Source organism: Sphaerodactylus townsendi, linkage group LG08 (assembly GCF_021028975.2).
Source record: "Sphaerodactylus townsendi isolate TG3544 linkage group LG08, MPM_Stown_v2.3, whole genome shotgun sequence".
Taxonomy (NCBI): domain Eukaryota; kingdom Metazoa; phylum Chordata; class Lepidosauria; order Squamata; family Sphaerodactylidae; genus Sphaerodactylus; species Sphaerodactylus townsendi.
In genome coordinates, this window is record NC_059432.1 from 75,470,743 (window position 1) to 75,496,069 (window position 25,327).

A 25,327-nucleotide genomic window follows, 5' to 3' on the forward strand; every position below is an offset into this window, starting at 1 on the left:
CTGTTCTTTTTCAACATGTGGAGCTACAGTAGTTCCTCAGTTGAGATGTTGTCGGCTATTGAGATATTCCTACTTTGCTGAGTATCTGCATTTTGGCTCCCTTGCTGTATTTGTTGCGCACTGTGTAGTGTAGCAGATTCCATGGATACCTTCATAGATTTTCCCCAGTTTCCTACTTGATTCCACACCACCCTGTTTGTCCAATTTTAAGGTCTTCTTGGACTACTGGCTCCACAGATGCTTAGATACCATGCTAGATGGCTTCTTCATGCATAATTATACCAGAATAGATACTATAATTTTATGCCTCCTGTTTGCTTTTTCTGTACAGTCTCCAAACATTTCTCTTGAATATACACGTTGCACAAATGTTGTGGAAATTCAGAATATTTGCATTTACTGTGGGTGTTCTAGTATTCTGTACTATTTATGTACTTGATTTTATTCAGACTACATGAGAGCAGTTTATATCCCTTTCAGCAAAACTACTTCTGCTTCAGTTTTTCAGATCTTGGTATTCTGTAGTTCCTTTTGAACATGAGTGAACTGTGATTGAACAGAGGTCTTTCTCTTTTTCTTGTAAGGTTATAGCTGTGCTTGATGGTTACATTTAGATTTCAAACCACGTATCACACCACATGACAAGCTTTTTAAAACAAAAAGTCTACAATGTTTATATATTAAAAATCACATTTACACTCAGTTCAGGCTTCATCAACTTTATTCTGAGTTTCTATAAACATATTCATTTAGATTCTTTTTTTGCAACAAAAGGCACCATGCAACTCCAACTGAATGTGGGTAGATGCAGCCTCTGACCTCTTTTTAGGTATTAATGGAAAAGATATTTGGGTACTAACAGCAATTGTAGGTCTGGCAGCAAATCTATCAATTTTAATTCAGTTCTCTTGATCTCAGTGGCAGGAGCAGATAGAGACTTCTCACTGTACCTTCTTAAAGACTTGCTTACACTTGACACCACAAGCTCTTATTTCCTGGAAAACAAAATTGTCTGCATAAATACTACATTTTCAAATATTATATTGCAGAAGTCCTGGTGTCTACTGCACAATCAATGAAGAGCTAGATTTAAATAATGAAACGAGAGCATATCCATGAGAGCATATTCTGTAAGCAATAGACTGCACTTTTCCGTGCGAACAAATAAAACACTAAAGACAGTGGACTAAATGCCTTTTAAGTATCCTTTAATTTTATCAGAATGCATATATTGCTACTGATTGTAAGGGAATTTAACGTATTTCTCTGATTATATTGTTTGTATTGTGTTGTTTTTATTGTACACCGCCCAGAGCCCTTTGGGGGTAGGGCGGTATACTAAATCTAATAAACAACAACAACAACAACAAAATCATCTACCACCACCACCACCACCACCACCACCACCATAATATATGAATCTCATGGATTATAAGAGTTGTCATGGATCTTCCTTCCTTCTCATCATCTAAATGAAAATATTGCTCTGCTGGCAGAAGAGGGAGCTGGGGGTTATTTTACCCGATTCCCCCTTCCTACTGCATTTTTCTCCACAAGATTTCCCTTAAATCTCAGCAATCAGTTCTAGAGGAAGGGAGGTGGAAGAAAACACTCACAAATGAGAGTGTCTTCCACTCTGAAAGATGCAAGCTATCTTGTCATATGATATTTTCCCACTATACAACATGCTAGTCCCAAATGTGTAATCTGTGTAGCAGTTTGTTCTAGCATAGTATTACCCAAACACAGGATTTGCATTCACCAATACTACTGCTGCTGCCGGGCATGAACATGTGAATCACTCCATGGATTGATAAGCCCCACCCACAATACAATACTATCAACCACATCTTTGCATAACAAGTTCCACCCAAACACTTACTGATATTACTTATTGGTTCCCCACCCTGGGACATGGACAATATATACCCCAAACATTTCTTTCTATCTGGACACAGTGTGTAATAGACTTCCCCCTGTAATACACTTCTGAAGATGCCAGTCACAGATGCAGGCGAAATGTTAGGAACAAGTTCCACCAGACCATGGCCACACAGCCTGGAAAACCCACCAGAACCAATCACTTTTTTGTTTGTTTTCTATGACTTTTAGGTAAGCTTTTAAAACTTTTTCATGATTATGTCTATTTTTTAATTCTTGGTGGTACTTTGCTTTAAGTACTAAAAACATTTGAAGGTCAAGAATTGTATCCAATTGTTTTTCTCTTTTGTTAGACTAGGGTGGACAAGTTGGATATTTTATTATGCTGAAGATTTCTTTGAAGTCCTTGAGAAACAGTTCATACATTTTGTAGATCAATCAGCCAATCAAGCTGGAAAGCCAGAATCTTATAATTTTAGAACTGGAAGGTGCTATAACTTATTTACTCAATCCTTTGCTTGGATGCATATCTATGCATTTTCCATCAGCCACAGATCATTGTGGGTACTCAAGATCATGGACACAGAGCAAACAAGACATGCCACAAACCTCAAGAGAAAATGTTCTTGGTGTTGCCAAAATTTTCCAGGAACTCTACAGAAGGATTTCAGGTGAGTTTACAAGTAAGATTTCAGATGAATAGAATATATCACTAACTACTTGCTGAATAGAATACATCATTAACTACCTCCCTCCAAAAGGCCAACATCACATTTTTTAAAAAAGTGTTAAAATTTCTGTAATAGAACATTTATTAATTTATATAGTAGAGTATGGGTGAGAGCTTAAGTTTATTTTCTTGAAAAGAATTACCACTGAAAACAATGGCCAATTACGCACAGTGAGGTTTCTGTGACTTCAAAGAGAATTGACCAGGGAGTCTTTGATTCAGGGCATTATTACCTACCGCTCTGTTTGAAGTGGGGCAGAGAATTACCTACCAGCTGGCTTTTTGCTTGCTTCCAGGGAGAGGGCAATGTTTTGTGGGTTCTCTGTGGCACATGCATGCTTTAATTTCTAATATAATATTTAATTTTTATATTTAATTTTAACAATAGATTAATACATCAGTCTACCAATAGATCAATAGATCAGTATCAATAGATCAATATATCAATCTATTGACAGATCAATAGATTGGCATAAAAAGTGAACTTTTAAAGAAAAGTCTTTACTGTAGAGAGAGTGGAAAGTGAAAGTGGGGCTAGAGAAAAAAATGTCTGTACAAAAATCTTTCCACAGCAGACATTCACCTCCACCATGCAGCAAATATCTTGGAGGCCTTTTTCTTAGTGAATGTGCTTAGGATTGTGCAAAAAGATGTCCTTTTCTACAGATGGGGAAAAAAAACACCTTGTGTATTACCCTTTAATGGCTGAAGCACAATTCAGATTCATGTTTAGTTCATTATAATACACTGGTTCTCTTCCTGTTACTAACACCAGTAATAAGAGAATATCTGCGTTAATGGCTGCATTTGTCTCTTCAACCCCAGTACATAAGGCCACTACTTGTGTTGTTTACAAAGTTAACATCCTAAGCAACTGGTTACTTGTTCTCAGAGATGGTTTTGTAGCTTCCAATGGGGAAAAGGTTTTCATCAGTGCTATAAACTCCTTGGAAAAGAAGCAGTCATAAACTTTAATAGGTGCTAGTCAGAAATAATGATTAGAAAGAAAATGACACTTTCAAAGCTGAATTGTTCACTTTCATTTCCGAAGCTATAAATATCTCTAGTTCTAAAAAAATGGAAAAATAGCAATTTTTTCCACTTTTGTGCAAACTCCCCTCCATTCACATACTGTTGACATTGCAGCATGCATCAAGGGCACTTCTAGTACACTCTTTCTCTTGTGTAAGCAGATCAAATCAATATGCAGAGAAATGAACAATTAATATCAGTATGCACTGAATTTAGACTGCCATTATTTATGAAAGGGGAACGCAAAACTAATGACGCTGCATGGAATGATCGCCTTGGATCCCAATTATTCAGATAAATGTGGGTGTACACTAACTTTAAATAAATAAATGTAAATCAAACACAACACCAGAACTTAATTACTCCAGAGTTAGCCAATGTAATATGCAGGCAAGCTGTGGATTATTGCATTTAGCTGCATGAACAAACAAGGAGGAGGGAAACTGAGGAGAGTTATACTTAGAGCGCTGCATGTTCTTACCAAGTGCATTTCATCTCCTTCAACCCACTGGGTCCATCCACGGCCTTCTTTTTCTCCTTTCTGTACACAAAGAAGTTTATCTCCATCCCATGTTACACAAGTCTAGCAAGACATAAAATTAATTAGCATGCAATGATTTCATCTGCTAGGCCCACATAAATTCAATTTCCTTTAGAAAATAGAACTCAATATTTAATGAAGGAACAGAGAAAACTGCTCTCAGAAAAAGGTGACAGGTCACATGAGCTTTCATCTCTTTGAAATGACAATAGATTTTGAATTTTGCCAGCTTTTCTCCTTGATGTCTCCTGATTCTTCTCATTGAAGTCTCTGTTTCATGAAGCTTTGGTCCACACAGGTCCCATGATCACTTGGGGCAAGAAAAATGGGCCCCTTCTCCCACTTTTGTTCTAAACTTTTAAGATATCAAAAAGTCAGTGTGGTATATTGGTTAAGGAAAAGTTAACTCTAATCTGGTGAACCAGGTTTGTTTCCCCACTCCTATACATCAAGCCTGTTGGGCTACTCATAGTTCCCTTAGAATTTTCTCAGCCCCACCTACATCACAAGTGGGGAGAGGAAGGGGTTTGTCAGCTGCCCTGAGACTCATGGTTGAGAAAAGCAGGGTGTAAATCCAAACTCTTCTTCTTAAATAAATGTATTTATTTATTAAAATGCTTGTATTCCTTTTACCTCAGTGAAAGGACCAAAAGCAGGTTACATTAGAATGCAAAATTGTAAAAGATATACAAATACAGACAGACAGAAGCCTTTATTGGCATTACAATTGTAAAATATAATAAATCTGTGCAAAAATAATTATCGTCCCCATAAAAATTACTTCAGTTTCCAACCAATCAACAATGAAAATCCTCTTGCCCAATTATTACCTGCTTAGCATGATCTCAATTTTTTAAAAAAGTGAGTAGTTGAGGATTTCTCAACTGATCATGTTTCCATACCTTTTGTGTCTTTGTTGGGATTAACTTGGTTAAGATCCAAGCACAAAGTCTTCACTGACTTGTTTATCAAGTTGTACATAAATATTACAGTTTAGTCCCAGCCTCATCCTCCCACAAACTATGAATGCAGGGTGTCTAACCATGGTTACCTTTATTTATTGGAAACCTCCTTTCCACCTCCAAATGGGGTTCAAGGCAATTGGCATCAACACTAAGGTAGTTTTTGCATGGTCACAATATCCTGGGGTGAGCATGGAAAACATCTCTGTGCAGCCAGGAATTCTGCAAGATTCCCAAAGCTGCACAGGGTGTGCCCCAATGTTCCCCCGCTATTTTTCCTTTGCCCCACAACTTTCAAAAATCACCAGTTTGGTGGTCCTTATAAAATATCTCATGGGAGCAGACCCGGTATATTTTCCCCATTCCCTCTTGCCTTTGGAGCCACTGAGGCGTGGATCGTGCAGGAGAAAGCAGGGTGGGGGGAAGAGCCATTACCTCTTGCCTTTGGAACCGACGATGCATGGATCATGCAGGGGAAAGTGGGGTGAGGGTGGGGGAGCCATTCCCTCCAGACCATGAAAGGGAAAGGAACAACAGACAACTGTGTGCTGTTGCTCTTTCTGACTCTTCCATTTGAAGTTATATTGGTAAGCATATCAGCAACCTGCCAGGCTATAAAATACTGCTGCTAAATGCCAGATCATCACTTAAAAAACAGCAGCCATCCAGGATTTAATCCTGGATGAGAGGACCTTCCTAGCATACATCACTGAGACTAGGCTAGGGGAGAGACAGGAGGCTAACCTGTCTCAATTGTGCCCTTCAGGGCATTTGGTGATACATCAGCAAAGGTCTTGTGGGTACAGATGTTTTGTTTCTGTAGTCTACAAAAATTCTATCCTTCTGGATGGTGCCTCATCCAGAACACCACTGGCTTTAAGACTCTATACTTATCTGTACTGAACTGTCCACCCCACAGCCTAATAGTTTGCCTCCCTGAGCTGACAGAACTGGTCTCTGGTGTTGAGGATGGTTGACCTAGGGTTTTCGACATTCATGTCAAGGCTGCCTTGTCAGGAGTGGCTCAGGATTTCATGGCCTCCTTAACAACCTTGACCCTGTCTCAGATAGCAGTTGATCCTCCTTGGAAAGCTGGGAGGAGTGAGAAAGCCCAAAAAAAGCGAAACACATGTTGATTCCATTCACTCTCCATGCAAAAGGAGAGGAAAAGTTCCAGAGGTTTCAGAAATTGTGGAGATTCTCTGCTCTGAGGTGCAGTGTGTTTGGGACAAAGAAAACATGTTCATATCCAAGAATTCAACCCGTAGGGAATGAAGGTTCAGTGCAAAGGAGACCACGAGTGCATGAATGGCCATAAATTCTGTGCCTCATCAGAGTCATGTTAAAATCAGACTACACATATAAAACAGATGCAAAAATCTGTATTTATTGAAATTCTTCCTTTCTTAGACCTATTAATGCCAGAGCCTATCTTTGCTTCTTCTTCTCAACCTTCATATTACGCAACCTGTGTCCCACCCAACTGACTGAAGCCCAATGTAGAGAATGGTAGACCATCAAAAAGACCATGGCTCATTAGCAGAGCATCTGCTTTACACACAGAAGATCCCCAGTTCAATTGCCAGAATTTCCAGCTAATAATATGAAGTAGCAGGTGATGTGACAAACTTTGGCCTGAGATGCAAGACAGCCATTGCCAGTCTGAGTAGACATAACTGACCTGGTCTGTTTAAGGCAGCTTCATTGTTCTATGACTCAGTAAACCTCCTCATTTCATTTGTCAAGCAGCTGGCAAGCCAGAAGATGTGTGTGACTGATGCATGCTTCTTGACAAGTCAAAGTAGTAGAGGTCAATCATGCTGGTCAAACTTTCAACTGAATACTTCAGTAAGCAGTCAGATATGAAGATACAAGACATAAGCCTTTGGCATGAAACGGGAAATCATCTGTATCCCGCTCAAATAAAGTATTTTTGGCTCCATTTATCATGCACAGGAAGCAAAAATAATGAGCAAGTTTTAAGCATTTCTCATGACACTTCTTTTCAGATTATGTATATGTTACAAACAATTAAGCCTTCAACAAAAACCACTATTCATAATCAGGTAAAGCAGGCAACCTGGGCCCAAGGGAGAATTTAGAAGAAACAAGCATAGAAAATGAATTGCTAGAAGAGTGTCAGAGTAGACGGAAGTAAGGAAAGTACTCTTTGCAATCTTCCCAAGGTAGCTCTCCAGAAATGAGAAACTCAGAGTCAAACTACATATTATGTGTGGGTTCTAAGATAAGATCTCTTGAAATTTCCTTTCAAGAAGAGCAATTTGGATTAGGCAGTGGTGCTTGGCAAGGAACATTAATCCCTTTCTCATTTGTTTTTCCCCCTTATTGAAATCTCTCTTTTTCTTTTTTTCACTTCCTGTCTCTTTCACACACAATATACATTGCTTTAAGGTACAGTAGGGGAAAAATACTGGCACAATCCAGGCACCTGACTTTTTTCTTTACAGATAAACCAGCGGCACAGCAGAGGAAATACACCACAGAAAGGGTTAAACTACCCTCTCCCCACCTCCATAGCCTCGATCCAAATTGTCCCTGTGGATGCTGTTTAATATAGACCCCAGGAAATTTAATCAGGGATCTCCTATGGACAAAGTTTGACCTCAGTCTAAAGGAAGCAGAGATAAACAACAATCCATGTTAAAACTTTCACTTCATTTTTTTAAAAAAACTTTCCTTTTTCATCCTCTAAAAGAAATCTGAATAAAACCACCTGATTCTGTTTTGCTGCTGATGTAAGTCTAGCTTTGTAATGTGTGGATGGGAGATGATCTAGTGGGAACTCTTTATCAATGCGGTTCAGAACTCTTCGGAAGAAGCAATGCGTATTTGTGAAATAAATAGTTAAAAGCAGCATGTTACATTCATAAAGACACTCTGCATTTTATTATATCTTAATAAATTATGACAGCATTTATGTTCCAGCACATTTATCTTGTAGAAAGGGACAGAGGTATGAAGTGTTAAGAAATATTTTGAAAGCTCTTACTCATGACAGGTAACTTGCGTACTACCTTGGTGTCTATTTTAAACTTTATTTACAGGGAAGATGAATGCGTCATCTTTACTTCTGGATTATTTTTTTCCTGGAACTTTTGCATTAAGAATTCATGCATTAAGAATTCACAGATACGCCTGAGAGCACCACAGCAACTGGCAGCAAACTGTTCTTATCCAAACAACAGCAATTACTGTGGGCAGGATTTTTAGGTTTTTATTTAGGCAGATACTTTAGTGGTTGGCACCAATGCTATGCAACTCTATAGGACTGCACTGTTAAGATGATTAACAACTTGCATTATATTGCATTATCCATCCTACTGGTCCAAGTTGCACAGTATGGTTTACCTTGTGTGACAGCAGAAGTGTTCCCCAACCTTGGGGCTTTCCCCACTACAGAAGGGAGCTAAGGTCGACTCAGTTCCCTTCAGTGGAGGGCGATTCCACAGCAACTGAGTTGGCCACCTGGAACCGAGCTAAGTGGGCAGGATCATCTTGGTGCCTGTTTCGTTCCTCGATCATGATTGGCGCTTGTGTTATGGCGGGAAACGGGAGTGGTCTTTTTTTTTTTACAGTTTACAGTTTACAGTTACATGCGCTTTCTGCCCACCACGACTCTCCCGTTCTGCGCATGCCACAAAAGCGGCTTGTGATTGGTTGAATGGATGAGGTATCATTTCAATGCTTCCCCACTTCGAAGCTTTGAAGCGGTATCGACCTTGTTCTGGCAGAAAAGTGTAGTTCATAACTGCGCAAGGATGTCGCAGTTCTGGGGGGGGGGAACTGAGACAAAACAATGTTGAGCTCGGTGGCAGTGGGGATTCACTGAGATAACCAGGGTGAGGAAACCAGTAGCAATAACCTGCTTAGCGGGGAAAGCCCTCCTTGTCACCAATGTAGTTCTTTTTTTTGAATTTAGGAAAGTGAGATACTTGAACAGGGATTATCCCTGCATAGGAAAATTTCCGAACAAGCGCAATGACTTATGATGCATTTCAGTTCAGAGGAGATATTGAAAGTAGGCCTGTAGCTAGGGTTGCATATTTCCAGGTGTGGCCTGAGGATCTCTTGAAATTTCAGCTGATCTCCGGACAGCAGTTCCCCTGAACAAAACAGTTGCTTTGAAGGGTGAGTTCTATGTGCCACTAAGATATCTCTGTTCCCCCAATCCCTTCCCCACTGGAAATCTCCAGGAATTTCCCAATTTGCTAGAGTCAGCAAACCTAGCCATAGCAAAGGGGAAAAAATTATGTTGTGTTTTATATGTATTTTATTTTATCAGTTTTGTATACCACCCTCACCCCTAAGAGCTCAGGGTGGTGAACAGCTGTTTTAAAACATACATAAAAACATAATTTAAAACATCGATATTCAGCATAACAAGAACCCATAAAAATGCAAATGGTGCCTGACTGCTCTCCCCTCCCCCACCCCTGTGCCCACGGGAGGCCAGATGGAAAGGTAGATGTATTTAACCAGGTTGGCCAAATGCCTGGAGGAACAGGCTCGTCTTACAGGCCCCGCGAAAACTCTGCAAGTCCCACAGGGCCCTGATCTCCTTAGGGAGCCTTTCCCACCAAGTAGGGGCCAGGGCTGAAAAAGCCCTGGCCCTCATAGAGGTCAGCCTGATCTTTTTTTGGGCTAGGGATCATGAGTAGGTCCTCCTCCGAGGAGCAGAGGGGCCTGACAGGGCAATATGAGGAGAGGCAGTCTTTCAGGTATGCAGGTCCGAGGCCATGAACGGCTTTAAAGGTCAAAACCAACACTTCAAACACAATCCGGAACTCGATCGGCAGCCAGTGCAGATAGTGTAGAATGTTGCCTTCTGTTGCTGTTTTGTCCTCTGATTACCAAACTGTTGCTTGGTTTCCTTGAGTGGTTTGATACATTTAAAAAAAATTAAAATTGAATTTCATAAATGAGGTTTTATTCTGCTGCAATCCACTTTAGTGGGATTTTATATCAAGAGAGGAGGTGAAATGACTTAAAGAATAACTAATAAAACCTCCTTGTTTACTTTCCCTAAATTTATCAGTTTTTCACCTAGTAAATGCAATCTGGGTTAAAGTAAGTGGCTCATAAACAACCTGTCATCAAAAGGGGAGAAAAACTGAATAAAAAAACACTGAACAATGAACTATACTGTGAGGACAGTCTGGCTTCTGTGTGAATGGATTATTTGTTGTCATGCAGAGAAAAGGCTAGCTTTGTGCACAAATTATGGACTATTTATAGTTCACCCAGCCTGTGCTAATCGGAGCTAATTTCACTGAAAGTAGAGGCATTAAGTTGTTAAACCAGTATGAGGCTGACCCATAAGTTGTGCCTGCTGAACATCCAAATGAACAATTAGATGGAATTCACCACAAGCACTTTGCTCCCTTCTGGCTAACATATCATAAGAAACCTTTCCACCAGAAGGGGGAGCCCCTGTTCAGCATTTCTGTCCTTTATGTAGTGGAGACGGCTGACCTTGGGAAAACACAATGATTTTTATGGGTCTTTTTTTCCACCAATCTTTAAGTGATTTAACATGGCTTTAGAAAGACAGGAGGCAAGGGACTTGTTAACCTAGCATTCACATAATCTACGATTTCCACTAATCCATTTTGTCATCTTTCAGAAGCATACATACTCGTTTGAGTGGAGTTAGCAAATATGTATATATATAATACCGTTTTCATTTTTTTAGACAGTTTGAATAGGACAAAGCATACCAGATACAATGGGTACAAGAACACCAAATTCTATAGCTGGCTAATTGCGCATATTTCAGTAGCGTTTGCATAGGATTCCTGTAAAAATGGCATGGAATTTTTTTAAAAAGCAGGGTTTGTCAAAGTACTCCCATGCATACCTTCTTCCAAAGCACAGGGTGGTGCTATTTTTTTAAAGATATATCAGAATTACTGTTGTTTTATAACATGGAAATTCAGCCTCATGGCCAACATGAGTCCCTTAGGACTACCAGCTTACCACTTTTGATGATAGAAGAACCCACATGTGGTAGAATTATCTCCTTCTATGAATGTTTCCATATTTGGCATTGCTGTGGAAACCTACATTCATGACTTTGGGTATCTGAATTTGAACTAGACTCTTAGCTTGGTACTCTATATTAATTTGACTAAGTACAAATTTGTAACAGCATACCTTCGGTATTTGATAAGGAGAAACAAAGCTGTCCGTAGAAGGTTTTACAGAAGCACTTTTAAAAGTAATGATAAATATGCATCATTATGTAACGGTTTCCCTAAGTGTTCAGAGAATTTAAATTATACTAGCTTATTCTATGAGGCAAGCCAATATTTTCAGTCCCATTTGCAGATGTGAGAGTGAACAATAGTGGTTTGCTTCATAGGTTTGTGACTGAGGTGAAAAGTCAACCATTTCTCACATACCCACATTGCTGGATATTGCACTATTGTTGTCTCTGGCTATCATCCAGAACTGGATTTTCCCATATGGATAAGTTTGGGATTCACTGCCATAGAGCAACAATAGCACAACATCCAGGCACACGTGGACATAGCCGTGTGATCTCAGACATCCCTCTGGCAGCTATTTTCTGTTTGTAGATACAGACTTGAAGTTCAGGCAGTTCAGATGACTTAAAGGTGTGGAGCTGACCAGGGCTTACAGATTCATGCATCATTTCCCCCTAGCAATACCCACTTTATTGTGCATGCCATCATAAAGGATTTCCAAGACTATATGAGATAACATTTGCTTGCACAGCAAATGAAGATTTTAGCCTCCAGCCCTGCCAGCTAACTCAAATTCTTCTCATGTGGCTTCATTTTTAAAAGTACCATAGAATTAAAACTTGTAACCCTGGACCCATGACTCGCTTTTATAATAAAGCAACCAATTTCTGATGTTCATTTTTGTACCTGGCAAGATCCATATGAGATTTTTAAACTGATTTTAAATATTTATCTCTGACCTGTCAATTGAAAATCCTTCTAAGCTAACAAAAACACTAATATAACATTATAATAGTAGTAATGTGTAGGGGAAAATCCCCAGTTGCTAGAGGACTTTGGCACTCTTCCTTCTATCCATTGAAGCCCCTTACAACTTCTTCACCCTTGTGTTTGTGTTTATGTCACTGGTGGCTGTAGCTAATAACTTGTAGTTCTGTCATAAGTCCATTTCAATGAAAGCCCTTCTACCCATTACAGAAAGTGACAAAAGAGAAAATGTGAATTACCTATGCTTCTGCTTTCTACACTGTAGTCTGCAACGGAGAAACTAATACACCACCTCTGTAAGGATATGATTCACCAGCTCAGTTTGCATCTGGTGCTCAAACTTCCCTCTTTTTCCAATGCAGGACATGCACAATGTCTTTTTTCCTACTTTACCATGGAAGAGGATATTTTTCTGTGCTTCTCCATGTACCTCTTCCAGCAACATGCAAAGGAATTCTGGATGCAATGCAGATTTGCTATGTTGTTCAGGTGCATTATACTAATTCAGATTGTTTGGAATCCTGGACTAGTTATGTTTGGCATTCTTTCCTTATTTAGCAACCCACTGATTAAGAATTATGATCAGAAAGAATCCTGCTGGGATTTATGCTGGGAGAATAAATACTCATCCACCTCACCCTTAAGAAACTTCATTATTCTTTGCTTAACTAGAATGTTTTTGCTTAGTGAGTTCTAGCTGGGAGATATACAGTTTCTTTAAAATATAATTTAGCTTCATAGCTTCTAGTATTAATGCCACTCTTTCCATTTCCAATTGGGCATGAAACATACTAAATCTTCCCTACTGTTCTCTTTTCTTTTAAAAAATAAATATGCATCTTTAAATTTTCCATGGCATTTAGCACCAGCAACAGAAGGGACTAAAAATTGCCCAAGAGAACTGGCAGGAATAGCTGTATCCACAGCAGGCTCAAAGAATTCCCCAGAAGGTAACATGTGTTCACCCTGGAGATAACACCTGTCTTGAAAATTGCACAAGTCTCCTGATTTAAGCCTATCTTAGATGATGCCATTTAGAAAACAAAATGACTTGTGAATGAAATACAACATAGATGTGGAATATCCATCATCACTTACTGTTTTCTGTCGAGATGCTGGATTATGGTATGGTCTCTGGAGGCTCTCAAAACACTTTTGCCTAATGTTCCTTCCCTGACATGCTTATGCCACTGCATGGTCCCTGGAGAAGGACTGTCTCCTAAAGATCTCACATGTTACATACCAGAAGGCAAACTGAAGAACCAAAATATAAATGTACATGAAAGAGCATCAGTAGTATTTGTGAGCATCACCTTGCCTGGAGAAGGTAAGTGTGCACATATCAGACAACTCTTGTTTTTGGGGAAACAACCCTCTTTAATGTATTTGTAATTATTTTTAGATTTGTTTGCAAAGCTGGAGGAAAAATCTCCTTTCTAACATTGTGGGCCCAATCCCTGGATTTCGAAATCTGCCGATTAGCCTCACTCTTACAGATCATGCAGCCCTAATAAGTCAGACAAGCCTGGTTGAAAGCTGAGCAGAGTCAGCAATGGACAGTACTTGGATGGGAGACCACCAAGGAAGACTGGAAGTGCTACGCAGAGGAAGCAAATGGCAAACCACTTCTGCTCATCTCTTGCCTTGAAAACCCTCATGAGGTCTCCATGTGTTTGCTGCAACTTGACATCATACACACAAATCCATACACAGAAAACCATGAGTAATGTTGATTTATGGGTATCCACATGATTATTTTGGAACCTGAAGGATTGCTTTTCCATAGCCAGCCACAATAGAATGAGAAGTGTGTTCCACGTCACAACATACCAGGTAGGTGTTCATCTCCATTGCAATTCCAGGGCATCCCACCTAGATCCTGTTTACTTACAAAAAAGTGCAGTGGGAACGAACTCGTTTCTTCCTAGTTGCCAGCAGCACTGCAATCAATCTCTTGATTAATCAAGACCCAATCTTGTTAGGAAATGCAGTCCCACCATTTGATTTTCATTTGTTTAAAATTGGCTGGTCAGTGTTGCTATTATTACACTGCAGTGCATCTGTGAACTTGGAAAGAACACAGGAATGAACTGATCCTTTCCCCATTAATTGCAGCTGTGAAGGGTGGGGAGGAGGGGAGGGACTGGAACTGTACCACTGAAAGGAATGGTTGAACACTTCCACTTTACCTTTTTTATCAATGGAAGTAAAAGCACTGTAGTCCCAAACCAAACTTTGCTGTGCAGTTACAAGCCTGTATTCAACCATATTCTGACAAACTCGGGACACTTAAAATTTCTTAAGATTTCAGTGATTTCTACTGATCCTGCACTCCCATCATGCTAGTTCCAAGGTCTGCTGAGACTCAGGTTCAGCTTTGAGAGATGAAGTGTGTTGCAGTACACAGGGGAAATGCCAAAAATACCAATATCCCTTTAAAGAAAATGTGTGGACACTTAAGTTTTCTTGACTTCCTGGTTTGTGTACAGGCTGGCATTTATTTAAAGATGCAGGAGATCTAATCACAAATCTATCAGTCTTCTCAATTTGAATTTTAAGCACTAGAGAGACTACATTTGAATCTGATAGACTTGGAATTGTACGCCCATGCTACCTGGTTCCTTCAAGGTGGAAGGGCAAGTGTCAAAATATTAATTTTTCCACCTTTTAATTTAGCAGGTTCAGGAGAGAGAAAGAATATCTTTCTTCTAACCTGCCTCTAAAAATTGCTTCATACATAAAACTAAGTTAAACATTTTTTTTCCAAATCTGTAAAGAATAATTTGTTTCCTTTATGGTTTTCTCTTCTGGAGGTAAAAAGCAATATATTAACAAAACTGAACAATAAAAAAGCAAAAACATGAACAACTGATTAGTTGATCTTAAGTCCTTATTGTGTCTTACTAATTAATCTCAAGTAATCCTGATCTTGTTCCCACTTTGAAGTCCCAGCTGTCTAGAAATGGTGGGTAAGGGACCCTGTTGCAAATCACAGCACTTGAATCAATGAGGTCTGTAATTGCAACAGGGGGCAGGGCACTAGTGAGCGCCATAATAGGGAGCATGAGCGGCCCTGGGTGGCTGAACAGCCAAGTCTTATCACCTGGCAATGTGAGCAAAAAGGGGTGGTGCAAGCTCCCTATATATTAGGCAGCACGCGGTGGCTTCGGCCTCTTTTGGCATCTTAGCAAACTGACCCACCCACCCTCCCTGTTTTGGGACAGTGTTTCTTTGCTTTGTCGCAGCTCTGGCGGTTTGGGCAGAGGAGCGCATCCTAGTGGGGAGGCTGAGCTTACACGGCACACCTCCCTTGTTCTTGTTCAGTGTTATGAGAAACATAGTGTCATGTGAAATAGTAGTTTTACACTACTCTGCCCTGGTTAGGCCTCAACTGAAATACCATGTCAAGCTCAGGGTACCACATTCTTAAAAGAACACTGACAACTTAAAGAGCATTCAAATGAAGGTGTCCAGGATAGTAAAGGGTCTGCTTGCGAGGAGACAAAACAATTATTCAAATTCAAGATTATAGTATGGTTGAAGGCTTTCACTGCCGGATTCAACTGGATTCAACCCTAACCCTAACAGCCCGGAAAACCCACCAGAATCAAGATTATAGGTTTTTCCCCAGTTTTTTATGCCATAAAAAAGGGGGAGTCACTTTTATTTGCATTAAGTTACAGCTATGTCCAATAATAAAAATCTTACTGGCCGTAAGATTTTTTGAAGGGAACGTTTAACATTCAGCACCATCTTTCTTTCACATAAGTAGAATACGTCACATAATGTTTAGCCTGGAGAAGGGAAGACTGAAAACGGAAGGGAAACATGTTTTCTGAAGAACTGTCAGAGGATGGAACAGACATTCTTTCTGGTTCACAAGAGCAGGACTAGAACTAGTGGTGGAAAGGAGCAGATTTTTGCTTAACATTATGAGAAACTTTCTAACAGTAGAAAGTAGAACAAGTAGAAAATGGAACACACTGCCTTAACAGTTGGTTGCCATGCTTTCACAGGAGGGCTTTAAGCAGAGACTTAAAGCCAACTGTCAGGGATGCAATAGTTGTGATTTCTGCACTGAGCAAGGAGCTAGATAACCTTGAAGATCCCATTCAGTTTTAACATTCAATGACAATTTTCTTGCATGTTAACATGGTGAATCATAGTCTTCAGCCAACAAAATCTGGGACAAATGCATATATGAACATGTAGACCATTAGTTCCTCTATAGCATTATAGTGTACTTTGACTAGCAGTTGTTTATGCTGTACCAGTGAGCTATGCCTGGTCCCCAAGTTCCTAAGTTACCAGTTCCATGTAAAGGAGGACCAGGCTTTACAATGTAAATGAAATGCTTATAATGTAGGCAGTGGGACAATGTGATGCCATTGAGAATTATGGCACAACAGTAACAATTGACATTCCATTCAATACAGTGGAAAATACCGTATATACTCGTGTATAAGTCGACCCGCATATAAGTCGAGGCACCTAATTTTACCACAAAAAACTGGGAAAACTTATTGACTCGCGTATAAGTCGAGGGTGGGAAATGCAGCATCAATTGAGGCATCAGTAGGTTAAATGTTTTTGAATATTTATTTCAAAGAAAAACAGTAAACTGGCTCTGTAAGTGAAAAAGAGGGTCAACAAGAACAATATGGTATCAACAATAACTTTAAAAGTACAAAAACCTTAGCTCAACCAGCAACCAAGCTAAAACACAAGAGTTAAAATCCTTCAAAACTGGATTCCTCATCATCATCTGTATGTCCAAATGTAACCCAACTTAGATTTTAAGAGGGATATTATCAGAAATGAAAAATCTACTATTAGCTTCCATTGTAAACAATGGGGGATGGGGCGTCCCCTTTGGGGGTCAATAAATTTGGATCCCCTGACCCAAACTTCACCAAACCTGGCTGGTATCATAAAGAGACTCTCCTGATGAGACCAGCCAGGTTTGGTGAAGTTTGGTTCAGAGGGTCCAAAGTTATGGACCCTCAAAAGGGTAGCCCCATCTACTAATAGCTCCCATTGAAAACAATGGGGAATGGGGGCACCTCCTTTGGGGGTCCATAACTTTGGACCCCCTGAACCAAACTTTACCAAACCTGGCTGGTATCATCAGGAGAGTCTTCTGAGGGTACCCTGAAATTTTGGTGCCTCTAGCATAAAAATTGCGCCCCCTGCTGCCCGGCAAAGGAAAAACAAAAAAATTTTTTTAATGACCCGCATATAAGTTGAGGGGAGCTTTTTCAGCATTAAAAATGTGCTGAAAAATTCGACTTATACATGAGTATATACGGTAAATCGTTCCCTATTTTCTTTTTTCTCAGTGGTAGTGATGTCTTTTCTCATTTTGCACTCCTTTAACAAGAATAGTAATGTAATGAAATTTATAAAGTCTTGTGTTAAAATCTTACATAAGTTTAGAAAGCTAAGTATTATTGTTATACTATGAAACCATACAGCAAATATAAGCATAAATTACCACTACTTAATGTATGTGTGAAAGCAACAGCTCCATGAAAACAAGAGTTCAAAATAAGTACAAATCACAGTGGTTATGGCATCCCCTTCAAGGTAGATTTATTAAATGGCAGCAATTAGCAAAAACAAAACAAATCTGTTGTCTAAACCATTTTCATTCCCTTAAGTGCAGTTAAGCTAGGCCAGGGTGGTAAAGCCATATTGACATAAGGTTGGGAATATTGATGCCAGCAACTTTTTGAAACATTCATCAAAAGAATTGCTTTATCAGAAAATGTTTATGACCTACATTCAACAGCTTTTGAAATATTTATTTACAGAGCATTCCACATTTTATTGATACCCCATTAGCCTCTCTCATGTCTAAACCATGCAATTGTTCCAATATTTTACTTCTGAATGAAAAACAACATTATTGAACAAATGAATACTTCTTCTCAATGAAAAAGAGAGCCAGCCTTCTTTGGCAGCTTTATTCTAGCTCCATCCAGGCTTCAGCTGTCTTCTGTCAGAAATCTGTTATTGGTTTTCCTCCATCTAGAAAACTTCCATCTGCCCCCTTATTTTTTTCATCTAACAAACATTTCCCCAAAGCATCTTGATTTTACAATGCTGCCAATAAACATGCTAAACCAATTCTACATTAATGTACCTATCATGCAAAATGCCACTTAATTTATGGTAGATCCAGCCTGGCAGTTTCTTATGCTATTTTCTGCAAATATTCATATCAAAAGCCAAGTTCATATCCTGGAATTGTTCAGTGTTTGCTCTCTATTAATGAAATACTTTACTAGGTTCTACCTCACACTGCCTCTTCGTGACTAAGGCAATGTTTCTTTAGAACTTTAGAATGCCACAAGAGGCATTCACAGCCATTGTGCAGTGAATTCATGTGCTCCAGTCAGGGACGTAGGTATAGATTTTTATGGGGGCAGGTTCGGGGGTGGGGCCACCCCCCAGCCCCTAGGGCATGGCCACGCCTCCCCAAGCCCCGCCCCTGGCCTAGCGCTTATAAAAGCAGCTCTTCGAGGTCGGGGATGGCAGACTCCCCTGCCCTGCCCTCCCCTCTGTGTAGAGGCATAGAGGGAAAATGGAGCCTGGTGCAAAATCTGAGTGTTGAACCCGCCCCCAGGCAGCCGCTATGATGCTGGAATCCACCCCCAAACAGCATCACTTTCAATGGTGTTTAAACTAGAGAGCCCAAATTCTCCTTTTAAATCCACCTTAAAGGGAGAATCTGGGGTCCCAAGTTAAACAACATTGAAAGTGATGCTGTTTTGGGGTGGATTATCCCCCACCCTGAAACAGCATCACTTTCAATGTGGCATAGTGGTTAAGAGCAGGTGCATTCTAATCTGGAGGAACCGGGTTTGATTCCCCGCTCTGTCACTTGAGCTGTGGAGGCTTATCTGGGGAATTCAGATTAGCCTGTGCGCTCCCACACACACCAGCTGGGTGACCTTGGGCTAGTCACAGCTTTTCGGAGCTCTCTCAGCCCCACCCACCTGACAGGGTGTTTGTTGTGAGGGAGCAAGGGCAAGGAGATTGTAAGCCCCTTTGAGTCTCCTACAGGAGAGAAAGGGGGGATATAAATCCAAACTCTTCTTCTTCTTCTAAACTGAGGACCTCAGATTCTCCCTTTAAATCCATGCCGAGGGGGGTGGATTTAAAAGGAGAATCTGGGGAAATTTGGGGGGTGCCTGCTGTCAGGGGTGCAATTGTTAAGCTAGCAGCACCAAACTTTCAGGGTATCTTTCGGAGTCTCTCCTAATGATACCACCCAGGTTTGGTGAAGTTTGGTTCAGGGGGTCCAAAGTTATGGACCCTCAAAGGTGAAGCCTCCATCTCCTATTAGCTCCCATTGGAAACAATGGGGGATGGGGCACCCCCTTTGGGAGTCCATAGCTTTGGACTCCCTGGACCAAACTTCACCAAACCTGGGTGGTATCATTAGGAGAGACTCTCCTGATAGTACATCCCAGGTTTGGTGAAGTTTGGTTCAGGATGTCCAAAGTTATGGACCCTCAAAATGTAGCTCCCATCTTCTATTAGCTCCCATTGGAAACAATGGAGGATGGGGCACCCCCTTTGGGAGTCCATAACTTTGGATCCCCTGAACCAAACCTCACCAAACCCGGGTAGTATCATCAGGAGAGTCCCCCAAACAGTCCCATAAAGTTTGGTGCTGCTAACCTAAACAATGCGCCCCCTGCAGGCCAAAAACCGAAAAAACACAAAATGTTTTTAAAACCCACAAATAGAGGGGCGGAGCTTCAGATATGAATGGGGGGGGGTTCAAACCCGAGAACCCCCCCTTACCTACGTCCATGGCTCCAGTCCTGCTTCAAATGAAGCTCAAGTCCAGATTGGCTTTGGAATGAAACATCCAACCCATGGTGGAACACCAGGCAGAAATTATTTGTTTACTGCATCACTCTCACATGTCAGATTTGTTACCTACTGGTCAAATTTGGAGTCAGGGTGGATTTGCCCAATAGTCAGCCATTGATAGGCTGTCTAATGCAGCTGACCCTAAATTAAAGTATTAACATCATTTAATAGATACCTGGATCAACTGATTTAAACTAGTTAAACCCATGATGTTGTGTTAAATCTCTATTTTGGGGTATTAGGCTGATAGGAGTCCTCCTTTAGATCCTTCTGGATGTTTATCTCATCCTTCTGGATCTTTACCCATTCCCAAATGTGAGATTCACCATAACTGAAATGGACATTAATTCCCATATCAGCTTCTCATGTTGGTAACACACAACTGCCAACTTAGAAGGGTGGCATCTGATTCATCGGCTGGTCTTACTAGGTTAATTTTACTCTTCCCAAACATTCAGCTCTACAACTAAAGCCTTCCTGGCTAGGCATGTACTGCCCATGTAGCTATGCCAAATGTCAATTGCCATGCCACCTGTTACAGGATTTTTCTTTTTGCCAAAAAGATCTTGTTCCTGTCATTTTTATTGATATCACAGTGGTTTATCCTGGTGAAATTGTAGAGAAACAAATCTTACCAGCTGGGACAGACATTAAAAGGCCTTGACCTCTAACAGGAAATTGTAAGTGCCTAAGCACTTTCTTGGAAATAAGCCCCATTGAACAAACCTGAGTGAGATTCTGAATTGACCTGTTTAGGATTGCTCTTTAAGTTGTCTCATTACTTTGTATATATATTATTTTATTGATGTTCACATCTTCCCTAAATATACATCAACAGGTTGCATTAAAACACAAACTTTACAATACTTGAGATTTATGGTGAATATTCTATCTTAATATCCTGTAAAATGACACTCAAGCCTTATTCTTGCTATTCACAAGTTATCTATTTAATCCTATAAGAAGTATAATTTACTCCATAGAACATTCTCATTTCAGCTCTCAAAGTCAATTGTTGTATTGTAGCAAAATAGGAGATGTTTTGCAAAAACCTACAGACTTCCCTATGCAAGGAGAAAAAAACTTCATTCTGTGGGAAGGAGAGGGCAGTTGGGGCATGTCAAGAGAGCCAAGCATAAAATGAATGTTGAATGGCTGTAAACAGCAATGATTGCTCCAGTGCTGCCCTACGTGAGATATATGACTATCAGATGAATTTTTGTCAAAAAAAGATACTGGGAAATTTGCTGACACAAAAGATAAACGTTCCCCAGTACCAAGGTGGGGGAAAGACAGCACAGGATGGAATTATCCCAGAGTAATTGTCCTATCAGCAGAAAGTGTGCAGGAAACATTTTATATAGGTTCATTATGCATGGGATGCTTACCTCTTGCTGCGTCCATGATGGTTTAAAATTATTGCTGTTTGGACACATATTATACTTATAATAAGACTTCATCTGAAAGTAGACAGCAATTGCTGTGAGCCTTCTTCAGTGCAAATTCTATTGGGGAGAACTGTCCTGGGCCTAGTTCCCTTAACTCTGCCCATCAAAAAGGCACACATACAACCAGTAGCTAAAATTGCTGGCTTAGCCCTTTAAACTGCACTTATATTAATATTACAGTTCCAAAAATAATTCCCCAGCAAATAAAAGAGGCAAAGTAATTCCCTAACCATAGGCTGCTAATGATGGGGATTCTCCTAGAGCCGTGGTGGGGAACATTTGGCACTCCAGATGTTATGGACTACAATTCCCATCAGCCCCTGCCATCATGGCCAATTTGCCATGCTGGCAGGGGCTGATGGGAATTGTCGTCCATAACATCTGGAGTGCCAAAGGTTCACCACCACTGTCCTAGAGCTTATATGCTTTCCTCCTCCCCTCCCCTCCCCTCACACACACACACATCCTGCTGCTGCTGCTGCCATTGGAGGACAGAGAGACCTGCTATTTTCAAGCACTCTCTGTTATTATTATATCAATATCTTGATGCATTAATATGAAAATTAGAAAGCAGTGTATTTTGGTTTAGCCCAGCAATATGGAAAGGGGGTTAGGGGAAAAGCTGGCCACGGGGGTGTGGAAAGGCTGGCTATGAGTGAAGGGAAGATGTCCATGACAAAACTGTACTTATATGCAAATCTGTCCTGCTTTGATGGCAAAGCAAAACCCAATGGTTCCAGAGAACATGCAGAAGACAGAGGATAAACTGATGCAGAAAGAGGTCAGAACCAATGCAATAATGCCATGTGGAAAACCCCTAAATGTTGTCTTGATGGAACCCATACATGGCATATATGAATGCATGTTATTTTTCAGTAGCATTTGAGTTCACTTCAACAAATACATGGAAACTGCAATTTAATTCAGTATCATATAACTGAAAGATTACATCCAATATTGCTCAAGTGTGACTGCCCAGGTATGTATGCCTAAATTCAGCAAGAGAATTGGATGATGACCTGAACTGCACTATGGCTGAACAAATTGATAGGAAAATCAGTTGCTTCATGTTTTCTATTTCATAACAGTATGGCTCATTTCTTTTTTTACTCCTTTGAACCTTAGCATGGGCCTGAGGCAAATCCAAAGCTTCTGAAAACTGACAGCACAGTGCTTAAGGTAAACATGCAAAGAAAGTTTACAACAACTTCACAGTAATGCCAGCAATATGTACCCGAACAGACAGTTCTTTGGGTCCTTTCTTCGTTGATGCCTGTGGCAAAAATCCATTTGACAGCACAGCCTGATGGCAGAGATTGCATTCTTCAACATGTTTGTTTCTTTTAATTAGTTGGATGGATAGTCTGCTCCATCCTGAAAGGTCAGGGTGGGTAACAACAAGAAAACAAAATACTAAAGCACAATACACAAGCTTCTACAACTAGAACTAAGGAAAGTGGATATTCCAGATGGGCAAGGGAATGGAGGAAGAAGGGGGAAACAGCCAGCATTTTCACCCCCCTCCCCACAACTATGACTGTGCTAGTGTACATCTAGCATATCTGTGGAATGGGAAACATAGGCATATGAGGCTGTTGGAGAAGGCTCTGCCACCATGAACTTCACTCACAACCCAAATCAAAATAATCTCATAGTCCCTAACAGATGGCACAAACAGAACCGTGTTTTAACATTTCTCAAAAGCATCCAAATTCTCCAAATTCTCTCAAAAGCATCCAAATGACTCTCCAAATGAAAATTAATTCCACAGCTGTAGGGCAAACACTGAGAACACTTCTTTATATTCTGATTGTATGTTCCTGGTATTCCGACTATATAGTCAATAGGATGTTCTCAGTGGATAGACGGGTAATGAAAACATTTATAGACCATATTTGCCATACAAAATGTAAATGTAACAATGGAACAACCAGAGGAAGTCAGTCATATCCAAAATACATCCTCCCCAAGGGACCTATTAGCTGGACAGGCCAAAAGCACATGGCCCCTTTCTCTTTACCATTCTAAACCTGTTATTATCTATTGTTGTTGAGGGAAGGGAGCGGGAGGGGTGCCATGCAAGGGATGGGGAGTGAGGGAGGGGAGTGAGGGAGTGAGTGAGAGGTGGCATGCAAGGGAGGGGAAGGAGGGGCCCAGCATCTGGACATGGCCCACCCACCCTAGCGGAGGGAGGGGAAGGGGAGTGAGGGGAGTGAGTGAGAGGTGGCATGCAAGGGAGGGGTTGGGCGGGATATAAATTTGGGCGGGATATAAACCTTCGAGGGTTGGGCGGGATATAAATTTGAAAAATAAATAAATAAATAAATAAAAGATATTAAAATAACATTTTAACGACTACATTGTTTGGACAGTTTGGACACAGTGCAGAAAAAGATGCCATGGAACAGATTCCATGACAACAGAGAAAAACCTTATAGATTTGGGTCAGTTCTTTTCATTTTAATAAAGAATGGTATGCAGAAATGGAATTGTGGCCAGATGTGCAGAGGCTACTGAAATAAGACACGGCTTGGATTGAAATAGGGCCGCAACCCTTTTTATTAAACAATGCTGAAAGAAGCTGGGAGATCAAGAGGAGCGCATTTTCTTGCTGAACAGCCTTCCTGGCTGAACCAGCCTTCCCCCCGTTACACTTGGGGAGGACAAGTGTTCCTGGCCATGGGACATTCGCCCCCTTCCCTGTGGCCCTGTCATATGGGGCATCGGGCTCCCCAGCAGAGGCCCTTCTGGGCATGCTCCCCGAGCCCTTCCCCATTTCCGCCTCTTATGGAGTCATCCCTAGGCAGGGAGGTCCGGCCTGCAAGCTTGGTCCTCCCCCAAAATGATATGCTCCTCTGCCCAAACCGTCCCCAAAGGGCTGCGATGGATAAACTAAAATAATCCCATCCCTATCAGGAGGGCAGGTGAGGCAGTTTTCCTCAATGCATCAAAAAAGAGGCCGAGGCCACGGCATGCTGCCTTATATAGACGGCTTGCTCTATCCAAGCACCCGCGCCCATCAGCGCGCAAATTGCCGGGTGGTGAGGCCGGCCGTTCAGCTGCCCAGGGACACGCCTGCCTCCTTTTTGGAGCACTTACTATGTGCCCTGCTCCCTGTTGCAATTATGGGTCTAGTTGATTTCTAGTGCTGTTATTTCTCTTAAGGCCAGGTTGAGGAAGATGTGAAAGCCAACATCTATCTTGGAGGAATTGTGGGCAATGTCATCCAATGATGGAAGAACAGAACAGGGCAATGGTAAAACTGCAGCCATTACCCTGTTGGATAAAAAAAATGCTAATTGGTGGCATTACTTGTTTGCACAGACTTATGTTAGTGATACAGTTATTGCCCTAGGAAAAGGAAATACCTACCTCTTTTCGTACTGTGACATTACCAAGAATCTGGCTTCTATTGTTATACAATCTTCCCACCACCACCATTACCCCCCCTCCCACCCAGAGGTGGGATCCAACCAGTTCTCACCACTTCTCTAGAAGTGGTTACTAATTTTTTCTGAGTGCCTAGAAGGGGTTACTAAAGCAACCTCCCTGCCCAATAGGGACTGGAGCGGCACCACTATTTGAATCCCACCACCATCGGAACCTGCTATTAAAATGTTTGGATCCCACCACTGCCCCCGCCCCAAGTTAAACAGCTCTAGAAACCTCTGAGTATAACAAAAGTGAAAACCTGGCAAATCTTGGCTGCTACAATGTAAACTTTGACATCTAGCAACCCCTGTTCTCACTACCAAAACTTTTTTTAGTGTAACTGTAAGGCGCAATTAAGCACTCCACTTGAAAAAGGATGGAAACTGCTCCATGTGACAAGCTACTCATCTAGTATTTTT

General features: G+C 40.9%; 1 protein-coding gene across 1 annotated transcript in view; it reads right to left on the reverse strand.

Moving 5' to 3' along the window:
• Positions 1-703: 703 nt before the first annotated feature.
• The window catches only part of RBP1 (retinol binding protein 1), a 41,133-nt gene continuing 16,509 nt past the window's right edge, over positions 704-25,327 (reverse strand). The window contains exons 3-4 of the mRNA XM_048506077.1: positions 4,125-4,226; positions 704-995 (exon numbers count right to left, since the gene is read on the reverse strand). Of these exons, the coding sequence (XP_048362034.1) occupies positions 942-995; positions 4,125-4,226 (156 nt within the window). The 3' untranslated portion in view covers positions 704-941. The remainder of the gene's footprint in view (positions 996-4,124; positions 4,227-25,327) is intronic.